Genomic DNA, 16,438 nt, shown 5'->3' on the forward strand with positions numbered 1-16,438 from the left:
AACTGGTAGTGACTGGCTGCTGCTCGGAAGCGCAGAAATCTTCTTGATGGCCTGTCCACCTTTATGTGGTAGTACGCATCTTGAAGATCTATAGAGCACATCCAATCGTCTTTTTCCAACAGCGGGAGGATAGACTGAATTGTGACCATCTGGAATTTTTGTACTCTCACAAACTTGTTCAATACACCGAGATCCAAAATTGGTCTCCAGTCCCCGGTTTTCTTTGGCACCAAAAATAGTCTGGAGTAGAATTTGGATCCTATCTGGTCTGGAGGGACTATCTGTGTGACTCTTTTTCTTAGCAGCTTTTCTATCTCTAGTGCTGCTTCTTCCCTTTGACTGGGTGGAACGTCGGGAATATTTTTTGATGGGACAAAGATCGAAGGGGATATGATAACCTCTGGTTATAATCCTTTATACCCAAGAATCAGTGGTAATGGTTAGCCACGCAGAAGGGTACAAGGAGAAACATCCCCCAACTACCTCCAGAAGAAAGGAGTTGGGCCACTCTTCAGGAGCGCTGGTAGGATTGGCCAGGGAAAGAATCCCTGGAACCCTCATTATGCGGACCCCCTCTGCCCCGATAGGGGCGTTTTCCCTGTGAGTTTCCCCCTCTGCCTCTGGGGGAGAACTCGGCCTGTGTGTCACGGAAAGGACCCTGAGATTTCTTGAAACATATCTTCCCACTCTTTGGTTTCGGGAGAAAGCACATTGAGGGGAAGAATAACGGACACCTACGGCAGAAAGGGTCTTACCATCCTGTTCGCATCTGGCCAGTGTGCTTTTAACTTTGGGCCCAAACATTAAGAAAAGAAGACTTAAAGGGTTCCGCGAAGTTGCACAAGTGCATCCAGGCGTGTCATCTCAAGACCGCAGCTGGACCCGCTGCTCCTTCTGATGTGTGAGATATCAATCGCATAGAGGAGTTAGATATAGATTCAATGGTAGCCAGCTGAGAGGCCACTTTGTCATGGACCTCATCAGACACGGCACCAGCCAAGGTTTCAGAGAGCTCAGAAACCAGATCCCTCTGAAGCCTGGTAAAATGTGCCATATAATTCAGGGACTTGATAGCAAAGGTTGCTGAAGCAATGGTGTGCTTCCCTACCCTGTCCAGGGCCCAGTACTCTTTGCTAGGCGGATGGACAGTCTGGTTTTCTTCTTCTGCTAGATCCTTTTTTGTTGCGGCCGCCACCACCAAAGCATCCACAGGAAGACCTTTGGACCAATGGGGATCCGAAGCAGGAGGGGACAAGATCTTATCTGGCCTCTGAGGAATAGCTTCGATGGCATCAGGAGCCTTCCAAGCATGCTGCATGATGAGCCAGACAAGTTCATTGGCAGGTGGAGTAACCCAGGAGGTAGGGGGCCAGGCGCGAAAGGCCTGCAGGAACACAGATTCCTCAGAGGTCGGATTAGAGGACTGCCAGTCACCTCTCTGTTTCAGGATTTCAAGGATATCACCAAAGAATACCTCAGAGGGTGACCGAGGGGATTCCTTCCCCCTCATCGAAATCTGTGTCTTCGGTGAGGGACTCCTCTGTGGAGTCCATGTGCTTCCTCTTACACAAACTTTTCCAGTGGACCTCCTCAGCAGGAGAAGCTGGAGAAGGCAGCAGAAAAGGGGATTCCTGAGGGAATATGTCCTGCGGCCCCTGCATCCAGTGTCCGCTAGGTGCAACTTGTGAAACCAGTGTACCAGAGGAGGGCAGAGGTATAGACAGTCCGGAATCGCCAGCAGCAGCGAAAGCCTTCTCCATCAGTTGGAAGGCTGGTCCACCCAAAGAGGAGTGCATGTCTAGGACAGGGGTCACCCCTCCCCCTAAGTGGCTCAGCCTGCCGACTCTGAGTCCCAACCCCCTATTCCTTCTTTAAAGTGATACATTTATGATAGTTTACTGCAGTTACAGTTACGGAATCTTTTCATTTGCAGTACAATCTTTTCTTTCTTCTGACATAGCTTCATCAAACATGCTGGTGGGCACATAATTTCTCCCCGACTCACAGATTTCTAACTTGGTACATATTTACAAATCAGACTTTCCACTTTGTTGTATCCCAACAAACACCAGGGTCTTTATCAGCAAAACTGGCCACCTGGTTCTAAGCTATTAGATATCTACTAACGGATAAATCACTGTCATAAAATTTCCTTAAACCCTCATCACTACAAACCCTGATCCCTGAATTCTGCATTAAGATCCATGCACAGCATTCAATTTAAATATAATCAGAGTTACCCCAGGGAAAATATCCTTCAGATTTAATAGTCGGGTCTCCATGTTTGGAAATAAATGTGAAAAATATTTTCCTACCTTGCCAGAAAATCATCTTGCTGAACAATGCCCAATAAGGCTGCCATTAGCAGCAACTACTGCTACTCACCTTAAACCACATGTTACAGAAGAGCACCAAGTCCTCTGAAGCAACAGGAGGAGTCCTATAAAAGTCTATGTTCATAACTGAGGCACCATTCCACACTTCAACCACCAAGACTTCAGCATTTTTACAGCTGTAATATAATATTAAATATTGGTCCTGACTGACAAACAGATAACCACCCCTAATTTATTACTTCTAAAATTATAACCATTATAACCCTTAACTGTGGTTAAAAATGTTCCCTTTTTCATCTTAAATACTAAAGACATCTTATGCCTCACTTTTTTTAACCAAGTTAAATTTTCAAGGATAATCATCTTAGTTAAATTCTGAATACAAACAAGCAATTTCATTTTGTAAAAACCTAGAAAAAGCATTAATACCATAATTCTTGAACTAAAGAATAAAATCAATTTTAATGTATCTAACAAAAAAGTATTGCTTTTAAATTACCCATCCATGCATAAATATATGTATATATTATATATCTATATCTATGTATAGTCATAATCTGAAAATTCATCCAAATAAATCTGTTAAAATGTCTTCACTTTTCAGAGTCAAAACTATATGATAGTCCTAACCAGTTTGTTTATTAAAATATTCCACAAAGTGCAATTTTCTAGTCAGTTTAAAACAAAGTCCTATAGGGCTGAGGGAAAAAGTGGGAATACATTTCATACCTATACTCAACACAGACAATTGCATCTCGGATAGCTCCATGCCAGATATATTCTTACACCCAGTTATCTGAAGACAAAATATCAATGCCATTATTACTGTTATTATTATTATTACTATTACATCATCATCATCATCATCAAAAGTTGCCTTTTTAAATACCTTTTATTGGAATTTTAGTTACCTTATATTTCCTGGTTAAATATCACTGATAAATGTGATGTCCAAAATGTGAATTTCTGTTTCTTTCAGGATTATAATTAGTTTTAACATCTTGATCTGCTGAAAGTGGCTCGCTTGTTGTAATGAGCATTATGAGGATACTGAATTATCTACTGCTACGCCATGCAATGAACTCCAGAAAGATGAAGAACTAGGCGAGGACCGCTGACCTGTCTGGACTTCATTATTATTGCCTGCAGATGTATTTGGGGGCTGCTTAATTCCTGTTAAATACAGTTGCAGTCAGTTGTGTTTTCCCTTTCTTGCTGGCTGCTGTGTACCTGCATTGGACTGGACAGGTGGTGTTCCCGAATCTCAATTGCAATTCCCAACTAGCAATGATGCATTTAGATCCTTCATGGTGGTACATTCCATTCATTCATAATGCAAGGAATCTGGCCCTTAATATGTTTTATGGCGGTATTGTCTGTTTGTGCATCCCATACAATAAGCCAATTCCTGTTTTCCAAAACCCGATAGGTGCATTTCTGTCGTCACTTGCATTTTTTGCATTGTGTTGCCTGGTAACCAGACCCAGGCTGAGTCGGATGAGCAACTGAACAGAGGGACAGTGAGCCAAGACTGAGGAATTTCTTTATGAGGTGAGTGACTGGGACTAATTACTGGGTTCTCATTTCAGAGAATAGGTAAGTGTATGTGTGTGCGCGTGACAGAGAGGGGGAGAGAGACAGAATGGGCTAAAGGGTAGTGACATTTTATAGTGTAGGGGTAAGAATGAAATTTGTGTGTGTTGTGTGTGTGTATGTGGTGTGAGAAAGGGAGGGAGGGAGAATGGTCTAAAAAGTAGCAGGACAGATTTTGCAATGTATATGTGTGTCTGCATTTGTGCATGTCTGTAGCAGCAAGAATGAAGCTGTGTGGTGTGTGTGTTATGTGTCATACCTCTCAACTATACATATTTTCACAGAATGTCCAGGTTTTCTGGCTAATTACTAAGGATAGTCACTAAATAATAAGTTTCAGACTCCATGTCCTTCAGAAAACGCACACCAACACAAATCCTATTTTGGCAACTTTCTAAGTTTATAAAAGCAGCATTTAAAATCTGTCCCTATTTTTGGGCCTTTGTCCCCCCCACTGTTAGTCTGGATGTATGCGGGCATGGGCGTGTGTGTGTGTGTGTGTAACAGAGAGAGAGGATGTGTGTGGGTAAACTGGTGAGTATGTCCACAAGTCAAGTGACTGTTGCCAGGGGGGGCTTACTTGATGCTATCTGGTGTATGTATATGTGACAATGAGATAATGCCCTAAAAAGTATGGACAGATTTTGCAGTGTGATTCTGTATGTGTGCATGTCTGTAGGGACAAGAATGAAGCTCAGAAGTGTGCATGTGTTAGTTTATGTATTTATGTAGAAGTGTGTGATTGCATGTCTGCAGGGGCAAGAATGAAGCTGGATGACTGCGTGCGTGTCATACCTCTCAACTGTACAGATTTTCACAGAATGTCCAGATGTTTGCCTCATTTCTGGTCTACTCTTCATAAAATGTGGTTTTCTGGAAAATCACTGAGGATCGTCACTAAAAAGCCTAGCCATGCATTTCAAATCTCTGACTAGTTCCGATACCCTTGATAAGTGTAAGCAGGGGTTTGGGAGATGAAACCTTTACAAGCATGGGGCCTGGGAGATGAACCATTTAGAGGTTTCCCTGTGTCCATTAGAGACACAGATGCCAAACAAGGGATGAATTTCCTGTTCCCCATCCAACTGTCCAAGCTGCACTTGAACTGGCTTAGGGAGGAATTCTGCTTCACATGGATGGGGAGCCTGTTCCATAGATGGGGTAGTCTCTGGGATAGATACCTGTCTCTACAGCAGGTCCTATTTAGATCACATGCACGGTTCAAGTCTTTAGAATGGGTAATTGTGGTGCTGTTTGTTTTGTGGATATGCAGGAGGTCCAGAGTGTGGTCTGACAATGCCCTGTATGCCAGATATAGAGCTCCCCTCAAAAACCTGTAGGAGACAGAATACAGGGATAGGGACTTGAGGCAATCTACATAGGACATTTATCGCAGGGTAGGGGAGACTTAGCAATTCAGGCAAACCGGCTCCGTATCTGAGTCTCTCTCTGCTCCAAACTCTGTGGTGCCGAGGATGTTAATTTGTCTAATCCAGTAGGGTTTGAATCTGATGGAGTTGTCTTTGCTATCTTCTATGGTGGTTCTATGGTGGTTCCAAGTGGCCAGAAGAACATGAAGATCTCTTGGCAGGTTTGGCAGTTTTAGCCAACAGGGACTTGGACTTACTGGAGGTGCTCTGACCTTCTAAGTTTTCAGAAAAAGGAGTCTTTAGAAGTCCTCTTACGATCAGTTTGTTTTTCCTCTCTAGTAAACCCTAGAGCTAAAGGAATGGCAGAAAGTACACAACTCTTGCAAGTGGATGGCTCTGAGACAGTATAAGCATATACTATGCCCATCGATTATAGACATTTTCTGGGAGCATTTCCGGCATCTCTTAAAGCCGAATGACTTTGTTTCCTTCTGATCCTTAGACATTAACACAAAGTGGACAACAAGGCACAACTACTTTTTACACTAACGACTAATGCCACACTAAGCATCTATAATTCAAACACTCTAAGAGGTTATATAAATATATGTAAATGTACACCACATACTAAAATAAAACATCTAAAGATTTTCAAAAAAGTACAATACACCTTAATGATTTGCAGAGGAAAAGAAGGGAAAAGGAAGTAGCTTTGCTACAAGCTCAGAAGATGGATTAGAAACAGTGAGTTGGACACACTTCTAACTTAAACAGTGCTCCCACGGAAAAGTCTAACAAAACCCTGGGTTAGGAAGTTCAGACGGGATAGGAAGAGAAAGGCCCGATGAGAAAAGAGCGACGGCCAGCCACAAATGCAATAACGGCTAAATATATGTAAACAACACGCACACCGAAAGAGAAGTAACTCACTATAGAAGCTATATAACTAACTATATAAACAAAAAACTAGGAATAAAAACAATTTCTTTGAAAAACTTTCAACACTTAGCCATGGCCAAGATGAACAGCCTCCGATCTGTTTAGCAGCAAATGAGATCTGGGGAACTACACCAGTGCATGATGGGATAGGGATTCAGCCACAAGCCAAGTGGAAGTCTTCGAGGTTTAGTATACGGCTGAGTCACAACCGATGATCGGTTCCAAACCCAACCAGTAAGAATGAAGGCGAAATAGGACACCATAACACTGTAAGTTTGCACTGTACTGCCCTGACATTAGCAGGCAGAAAAAATGTGCATTTCTGATTGTGTGTTTGGTTGTAAAAATGGAGTCTACACTGAAACAAAAACAAATATAAGATGCACAGCAGAGGAAGGCAAAGCATTTGTCAGGAGGAGGCAGCATAGCTGTCATCAGGTTTAGCTGCCTTCCTGACTCGCAAAGTTTAAACCCGTTGTGCATAACTGACCATTAAGTGTAAACCACCACAATGTACAGGGCTCTAAATTCAGCCTTACAATTGTGACCTGCCTTTCATAGGCAATGATAAATAATGACATACTTGGTATATAATAGACAGTTTAACTATCACCATTACCATCCATGACGTTATGTAACTGAACATGTCATTGGATGGATTTAAAAAGGATGCTTTAAATGGGAGTTCAGTGCACATGCGCCAAAGATTTTTCAAACATGTTACTGCCAGCTTTGCTGCGATTATGTCATGCATAATTTGTCATTGCCTTTGTATTATGCTGGCAGCACTTTTTGAGGGGAGAACTGCAGAGCTCATGTACTGCGCAGCAGCATATATTAAGTGGGTTCTTTTCAGCAGGCAAGCTGAAAAGTCGTAAAATCCTGTGGTACCCGCAGTGGTTTCAGATGCACAGTACAATATTGGGTAAGTTTTTTTTAGACTGTGGAAAGCTGCAGACGTCCTTTCATTTTAAGAAGTAATAAGATTTGTTTTAGGCATGTCATAGAAACATCAGTGCCTAATTCAGCGGAAGAGCTGGTGAAGGACAACTTGCTATTGGATAAGGCATTCTACAGAGCAGTGTAGATTATGCATCAACACACACTGCCTTATTACAAACTCTTTTGACAACACTTTTCTTAATACATTGTAGCAATCATTCTGACTAGCCTTCCCCTTTCTTTTTAGTCATTGTGATACAGTGAAAGTACAGATGAGAGGAATTGCACAACCGGATGTTCCTGGAGAATCAGCTGCAGGTCCTCAAAGTCTAAGCAGCATTCTTCCATCTAAGTCTGAGTCAAGAATCAGTAGCTATGACTCCATCTGGAAGTCCAGAATGTAAGGAGGCCTCTGCTACATCCAGTAGCACCCTATGACATTATCGCCATAATAGAGGTGGAAACCAAGATGGGATTTGATAAAAGGAGGTGCGATACCTTGAGCAAGATGATCTGCAATCAAGTGCCATGACAGTGGACTACACAAGCACTGCAGCAGGATATGTGCAACTCCAAACATTCTAATACCCACACTGCCGTTTGCAACAACATGAATGAGGTCATAAAAGATTATGACATTGGTTTGTACAAATGTGGTTATCTTGACAAAAAGACCATCGTGACCATGCAGAGGCTACCCGCTGAAGGCTTTGAGTTCCCTAAACATTTCATGGGGTATTCCAGAAGTCAGCAAAACAGAAGAATCTGTCCACAACTTCTGCATGAATTCCAGTTTGCACAGTAGTCACACAGTTTGGATGGGGTCTTTCTGCGGTCCATGGTTTATCTTCAACACAGCTAGAGTGTGCGTGTTGGTCTCCACACCTATGAATGATTGGTCTAGAAGATTCTTGAATGACATAGCAAGTCAAAGGACCATGGAAATGCACTTGCAAAGTCAGAGGCATTTCTAGAAGTATGCTCTAGCCAACTGCAAACAGCTTATCACTGCACTGAACAAAAAGACAAGAAGTTGCAGGAACACACAGTTCATGCCTTGATATGCATCATGCAGAGGATACTTCTCTGTGTAAGACAGAATTTGTCACTCCATGGAAAACTGACTTGCACAGGAAACTTTAAAGCACTGCTTGAATGCATGGCAGAAGTGGAATCTGTATTCCCCAACCAATTAAGGGAGCATCCGTGAAATGCACTGTACACATCGGCACAAATTCAAAATAAAATTATTAATCTTACCGTGTTACAGATCCAGAGAAAATTTTTTTAAGCAAAGTTAAAGAAGCAAATTTCTTCAGTTTAATTGCTGATGGAACAACTGACATCTCTCATAAGGAGCAAGTGACTCTAGCTCTAAGTTATGTTCATAGAAGTGATGGAAATGTAGAAATCCGTGAAGACCTCATTGAATTTGTGGAAGTGCATGACAACACAGGAAAAGACTCAGGTAACCCCTTCCTACAGAGACTCAAATCAGGGGGTGTGGACAAGGAGTTATTGCAAGGCCACATCTATAAGCAACATGTGTGGCCAGTTTAATGGTACACAGGCAAGAATTTGAGCCCTGTTTCCACACACTGTGTGCACTGCCTGTAATGTGCACAAGCTCAGCACTGTCATAGGTTATTCATGTGCAAGGCGTGATATGGCAAATACTCTTTGACACCTGTAGGAAAATAAGTGCAATGTTAAATTCATCCACTAAATGTCAGAATGAGTATTTAGCCCACCTCAAGGATTTCACACAGTTTCTATGGAAAATGAAGATTAAGACAAAAGTACCTCATTTCAGGCACATGACAACACCCAGTGGATGAGTCAGGCTGATTGCCTGTGCAGCTTCAAGAATAAATATGTTATCCTTGTCATCACAGAGTACGACAAAGACGCTGACAGACATCTGTACTCTATCACAAGATTCAATTTCACTGCAGCCCTTGTTACAATGGAGTCTGTCTGATATGAATAAGCCATTTCATCTGTACCTGCAGCAGGAACAGACTGACTTGATTCATGTTTGTGAAGAAGCAAAGGTTGCCACTGACAGTCTTCAAGCAATGAGATCAAATGCTGACAATTCATTATTACTTGCCCTTCTTGGATGACATTAACCATTAAGAAGCATGCAGTAGCAAAAGCGTAAAAGATTTTCCCCAATGTGGCACTGAACTGAATAGCTGGACGGCTGGAAGTTGTTGTTCAGACTGGCGGCAGAGAAGTTCTGAGGATGGTACATGCAGACATCACTTTTGTGGCAGACACTCGGCTGTACTATATGCAACATCGCACATACCTTACAGTAGCTGAAGTTGTTGGTATACTGGCTAGATGTGTGGGTCACCTAGTCAGAATCTCCCTCATATTATGAATACTGCAACATAGGAATAGGAGGACATGCAAAGGTTGTTACAGACAGTCTTCAAGCAATGAGATCAAATGCTGATAATTCTTTTTCATAGTTACATGAAGAAGTCAAACAGCTGGCAGCCAGTGTCATGGTAGAAGAAAACGTTCCACGGATCTATGGAAAGCAGACTCAAACAAGCAACACTGGTGCTGCTTACTCAGAGAAGTATTACTGAAGGAACATGTTCATTCTACTTCTGGATCATGTCAAAGGCAAAATAAAGCCACCGTATAGAATGCAGCCCACAGTGTCTGGTGTCATCCATGCTGCATGCTTTGGAAGATAAGATAGTGGTAGAATTGTACAATGCATACAAGACTGACATATCCAGTCTGCCCAGCTTCAAAAGTAGCTTCACCAATGGGTGTGCAGATGGAGAGCAGTTGCACGCGACAAGCTGCCAACTACCATTATTTCAACCTATAGCGGTTGATCCCAGCATTTTATCTAAATATAAACAGGGCAATAACAATTCGGCAAATGTGCCAGTGAGGGTTTCCTCTGCAGAGCAGTCATTCAGTGCTTTACGATGCATTAAGACTTGGCTACGAAACACCATGTCTGATGTACGTTTAAGTGGGCTGTCCTTGGTGCACATACATGACATCAATGTGGATATTACACAGGTGATAAAAGACTTTGATCCGTGTAATGATCACCGGTTTAATGTCTTTCCAAGGTGATACAGCAGACCATTAGGATGATGGCAGATGGGTACTCAAGGCTGGTGACACTGTCATCTGCTAACAGTATAATGTGGATAGTGGCCTCCTCTTTGGACTGGATTGTGGGCTGCTTATTGCTAATTGTTTAGGCTGCTTTTTTAAGAGGTATCAAAACCACAGCTGTTAGCAGTCATGTGGTGGTGAATAGACCTTTATGGGGTTGGTGAGTGGTGGTGAACAGACCTTTATGGGGTTGGTGAGTGGTGGTGAATAGACCTTTGTGGGGTTGGTGTGAATAGATCTCTGTGTGACTTGCTACTTTGATGTGGTAGAGGGACTTGTTGCAGCAAATGGCTTAGGCTGTCTCCCCCTGTTGACTGGGTTGTGGGCTGCTGCCTGTGAATGGTTCAGGCTGATATTAAATGCACCAAAACCAGAGCAGTTAACAGCTCAGCCCAGATGGCTTCCCTTTGGACTGGACTGTGGGGTGATTATTGTGAATGGTTAGGGCTGCTTTTCTAAGGTATCAAAATCAAAGCAGTCATCAGCTCCCAGCAGCAGTTACTGTCCACTGTGGTTGTGTAAGGTGTGTCTGGACCTCTGTGGCTGCTTTCTTCTCCTTTCATGGCCTGTGTGTGGTGGTGTGACTGGACCTTTGTGGGGCTGGCATGTGTTATGTGAATGGACCTCTGTATGACTGTCTACCTTGATGTGGTAGAGAGACTTGTTACAGTTGATGGCTCAGACTATCTCCCCCTCGACTGGATTGTGGGCTGCTGCCTGCAAATGGTGGTTTAGGCTACTATTAAATGCACCTAAACCAGAGCAGCCAACGGCCCAGCCCAGATGGCTTCCCTTTGGAATGGATTGTGGGCTGCTTATTGCGAATGGTTCAGGCGGCTTTTTTTAAGGTATAAAAACCAGAGCATTTAGCAACCTGTGTGTGTGGTGTGAGTGGACCTCTGTGAGACTGGCTACCTTAATGTAATACATGAGGCTTGTTGTAGTGAATCACAGCTACTAAATGCCAGTTAATAGTGACTGTGGATATCTTAGACTAAATTTTGGGGGGCAGCATGGATGCATGGGGGGTGAGCAGCAGTACCAGATCTTGGAGTACAAACTGGAAAAAAAACTGTTTACACCCCTGACTGCTGTCACTACCTTTGATCACAAAATGAACCGCATGGTGCATACTTCCTGCAGCAGTACTTTGCAGCTGCCAACTTTACAATCATATCAAAATTTATATAGTTAAAAACAACCCACAGATCCCAGTAATGACAGCAGTTCTTCTAACGCTCTCTAGGAGCTACACAAACATCTGATGTCACTATCTACCTGACTGGTACAATTGTAACATCAGACTTCCATGCAGTTTCGGCAACAGCCAACAGAATTTTACTATACTAGAGAAGTTCCCATGCCAAAAGCTAATAGTAAGGTATACTCATAACACTGGAAAAATTGTCTAATATGGAATTTTAGCCCATGATTCCTTATGGGTTTGCCCCAGATTCTCTAGGTAAGAAGCCGACAGCCATACCTTTCACCAACAGCAATAATTTATGTTTGCTGTTTCAGCTAGTATAATTACATCTGGGTGTAGCTTTGTTTTTTTTTCACAACTACACAAGGCTAATGCACTTTGAAATAGTGTATGCAGCATCAGCATACTGCTCATTCCTTGGCATTTGGAGACAGAAGATACAGAATGAACAAAGAAAACAGTCACCCAGAAAGCACAGTCATGTAAACTGCACTTACCCATAACAGCAGATGCTTGTATTTCTCAATGCTGCAGTAGCCTTTAGGCTATACGGGTTGTACCCTGCCAAGGACACAACCACCGTCTGGCTTCCAAAAGATCTGGCTCACGCCCACACCTTCATTCTGACTGCTGATTGGCCAGTCCTGTAGACGGAAAGCAGCTGTCAGAGTGAATCTTTCTTCAAGACTTTCCTGCAGATAAGAAACAGAGGAGTGCACTCATCCTGAATCTCTAAATGATACAAACAATAACAAATACCTTTAGTAGGGGAATGGTGGGCTGGTGCATCTACTGTAACAGTGTGACATTTGAGCATCTACTATTATGGCAAATGCAACTTACACAACTGTCCGATGTTCATCATTCCTATGGTTGCAGTACCCCATTTGGCTATATGGGCTGATTATCAAAGCCTAGCTAATCTGGAAAGAGGAAATACATGGCGCTAGCAGCCCTTGGAGAATGACCCTAGCAAATTCTGCCCTGGATCTAGACAAAGAATCAATTTTAATTCCTGTAAAAGTATGTACAAAGGACCACACAGCTGCCTCTATAACACTTCGAGTCCACCTCGAGTCCACCCTTTCCAATATGTCATCAAACAGCCAGGGCTCTACTAGAATGCATCTTCATACTGCCTGGAACCGGTATACCATGTTGGGAAGGACAAAAGGCATTAACAGATGACAACCATCTTGAAATAGTCTGTTTTGACAAAGGTGGTTCTTTCTTTGTCTCAGCATAAGAACAAATAGCCGATTTGATTTTCCAAAGTACTTAGTTCTGTCAAGATTGTACCTAAGCTGCCTATGCATGTCCAAAGTATGTAGAAACTTTTCTCTCTGCTTCCTAAAATCTGTGTAGAAAACTGGGAAATTGATGGTGTTATTCAAACTGAACTCTAAAACCACTTTGAGCATGAATGAGGGATAACAATGAGAACAGTTTTCCATATAATTAACCTGAAGTCTGCTTTATGAATAGGTTCAAACGGACGCAAGGTTAACTTTTCCAGAGCAAAGTTAAGATTCCAAGAATGAGCGACCTGTATACAAGAATGCAGGTGTAGAACTCCCTTCAAAAACTGCTTCAATAAAAAACGAGAGGTAAGTACACGATCCATGGGCAGACATGCTTACATGGCCACAAAATGTACCTAGACAGAGGAATAAGGCAGGTCAAAAGATAGTTAAGGTCAAAAGATAGTTAAGACAAATATTTGAAAAATCCATATTGGCTAGGCATCAACTAGAAAACCTTTATTTGCTAGGCACCAACTAGAAAACCTTTTCCTCTTCCCCATAAATGATTTCCTAGTAGCAGGTTTTCTTGCCTGTCATAGTACCTCCTCTGCATGTCCTCATGAAAGAAGTGCCTTTAAAGTAATCAGAATGTTTATCAAAACCTGAATTTAAAATTTATGAATTCACCTCAACAGAAAATGTCTGATTACGTACCTAGGCATATTTAGAATTTAGGAACAGATCCTGACCATTAGTAGTACAGGAGGCAGTCTTGTGGTTACTTTTCTGCTTCCCATCCATAGATCGAAGTTGCACCTGAATATGGACAGGGATGAGTTTTGTTTTACGTGGATGGGGAGTCTGTTCCAGACAAACGGTATCTTGTGTGAGATAAACCTGCCTCTCCAACCATTCTGCTGATGTTGCTGAAGAGGTTTAGATCCCTAGACAGAGTATTTCTAATGCAGTTTGACTTGCTGATGTGCAGTAAATCCATCAGTATTGGGCTGGAAGATGCCGTGTATGCCAGATGCACATCACCTCTTAGCAGTCTGTAGGATACCGAATATAGTGACTGGGCTTGAAGTCATTCCATGTAGAATATATTGCTTAGGCCTTGTATCCTTTTAATAAGTTATCTCTGTGGGCATTTTAGTTTTTGCATGTATCTGGTCAGATACATGCTAAAGGTGTCATTATACTCAATGACTGTCCTAATGAGGGCTGAGCAAAGGGAGACAATAACATCCCTAGATTTTGACACAATCTATTTGCTTATAAGATGTGCAATATAGAAAGAATTAATTACAACAATGGACACAAGGTCGAAAGCTACATCACTGTTTAATTAGTTCCCAAATCCAGATCCAGTACAAGTGGGTCAACAGCTCTTGATGAAGAATGTTCATATTTTATTTATATATTTATTTTTTGAAATTTTTGTGATGTATACATTTATAAACAGGTAGGTGGTAACACTGCATTCTCAGGAATTTAGCTCATGTGAAAGCTGTCCAACTAAGAAATCTGAAGGTAACAGAAGTTGTGAAACTCCATTCATACCAAATTTAAATTCAGTTTCAGTGAAAATATAATATTCAAGTTTCAAAGTATATTATATGATCATGCACTTCAGATGGCCAATGGCACACATTCAGAAACACATATTGCATACTTTACCTTTCTGCAGGAAGCCCTATAATTAACAGATTGGAAGACTCTTTCCAGTAGCCCACATGAACCAGCTTCCCACTCAGAAAAAGTGAAGAGCTAGAATAAAGAAAAATAAAACATGCCTATTTTAAAAATGTAATACCTGTGATCTACTCAATCTGCTGCTGTTAAGCCACTGAAAGCATTTTAAACAAATTAGTTTAAGAAATACATAATGAAATAAAACATTGGGTCTTCCAAAAACTTTGAGAAAAAATCAGGAAATGTGATTAGGGTCTGTACAAAAAAGATACATAATTCTCTATAATCACTGAAATATTAACTACTACTTTTTATTTAGTACTTTTTATTTAGTGTGACAAAACTCAGTGCAGACACAGCACTTTGTCCAAGCTCTGATTAAGAACATAAATGATTAAATGGGTCGGGTGAAGAAATACTACAATAAACAATGAATAACCAAGAGACATGCAACATCCACATGATGAATGCAAAATTGTGCCAATCACAAACATCACTTGCACGGTGGAACATTCTGAACTTCCTTTCAGATATTCGCAGCAAAGCAAAATATTTCAGAAGTAAAACTCTTGTCATAACCTTGTTTCCACTCTTTTGTACAGTTTTCCTTCTTCATTATGTAATATCTTCAAGGAAAACATCTCTGATATCAACAAATATGCTGCAAAGTATCCTCCTTTGGGATAACATATGGTACCAAAGTAATGATTCTGGTCCCACTCAGCTTAACTGCTACACAATTTTGTGCTGTTATGTAACATGTGGGGAGTACCTTCTGTGTGGAGTCTGCATGTCCTTCCCGTGGTTGGGTGGGTGTTAGAAAGACATGCATAAATGGGCGTGCCTTCGTTCAAGGAGCTGCCACCTCAGCTTTCGTGAAAATCTGCAATCATTAGCGGACCGGCGTTCTGCCGAAAGACAAACAACAACATTGTAACATGCTGTAGGGAGAAATTATGCTGAAAAGCTCTATCCCAGCCTACCAAAGCTGATCTATATGGAGGACAAGTTCTGGTTCCCCTTGCTTGTGTACGTTTTAAATCACTTGTATGTCATGTGTAAACACATGTAGAGGTCCCAGGAACCACAAATGATTGAGAAAGTTGAGAGAATTTGTAAATGCCAACATCTCATTTATGTTTATGTCTTTCTTTTTTGTTCCAAAGACCCTACACATTTATCCCTATAGACATTGCTCCCCAGTCAAAGTCTGAAAGAACAGTTATGACACACTGTGCTGTTAAAGCTGGACCCAGCATTAGGCAACCTAGGCAGTCATCTATGTCCTGCTGGCTGGGAAGGAGGCCGCTAGCCAGGAGGGCTGCCACAACATTTACCCATTTACTAAAAAAAAAAAAATAAAAAATTAAATGTCCTCTTTAAGGATTCTCTTCTTTAAGAAGAAAAGCCCTCTGTATGCAATGTGTGTTGACACGCACACCTGCTGTTGCTTGCTTCTTCCTTTCCACATCCAAGTGCGGAATTTAAACATACAGGGTTCCTGCTGCCTGCTTCTACTGTTCACTGAGCAAGTTCATTTTCGTAAGGCAGTTTTTCATCTTCTTCTGTCCGCTACCGTGACAAAACAACAAAACTGTTTTGTGTGTGTGTGTGTGTGTGTGTGTGTGTGTATAAGTAAAATGCTCTAATTAGGGATGGCAGATTAGTTAATTTACTCAGGCTCAAACACTGTACCTTGGTTACAGGAGACAAGAACTTGAATCCTGTAAACCAACCATACCTCTCAACTTCCTAACACAATAAATATGGACAAAGTTTTAAATAAATGCAGGGGCAAAGACTCAAAAATATGGGCAGATTTAAAATATTGTGTTTATAAACTTAAATTGCTGTTAGAATAATAGGTTTTGTGTTAGCTTGCATTTTTCTGAAGGATATTAAGTCTGAAACTAAAAATGCAAGACATCACTTAGTGACTTTCAATCCTTTGTAGTT

The 16,438-nt window shown here is 41.6% G+C and overlaps 1 protein-coding gene across 2 annotated transcripts in view; it reads right to left on the bottom strand.

The window, feature by feature from the left end:
* INTU (inturned planar cell polarity protein) overlaps positions 1 to 16,438 on the bottom strand; it is a 1,478,455-nt gene that overhangs the window by 701,382 nt on the left and 760,635 nt on the right. For both annotated transcript variants that reach the window (XM_044061672.1, XM_044061671.1), the window contains exon 6: positions 14,468 to 14,557. In XM_044061672.1, coding sequence (XP_043917607.1) covers positions 14,468 to 14,557 — 90 coding nt within the window. The remainder of the gene's footprint in view (positions 1 to 14,467; positions 14,558 to 16,438) is intronic.

The sequence above is a fragment of the Protopterus annectens genome, chromosome 2.part0 (genome assembly GCF_019279795.1).
Source record: "Protopterus annectens isolate FY-2018-M chromosome 2.part0, PAN1.0, whole genome shotgun sequence".
Taxonomy (NCBI): domain Eukaryota; kingdom Metazoa; phylum Chordata; order Ceratodontiformes; family Protopteridae; genus Protopterus; species Protopterus annectens.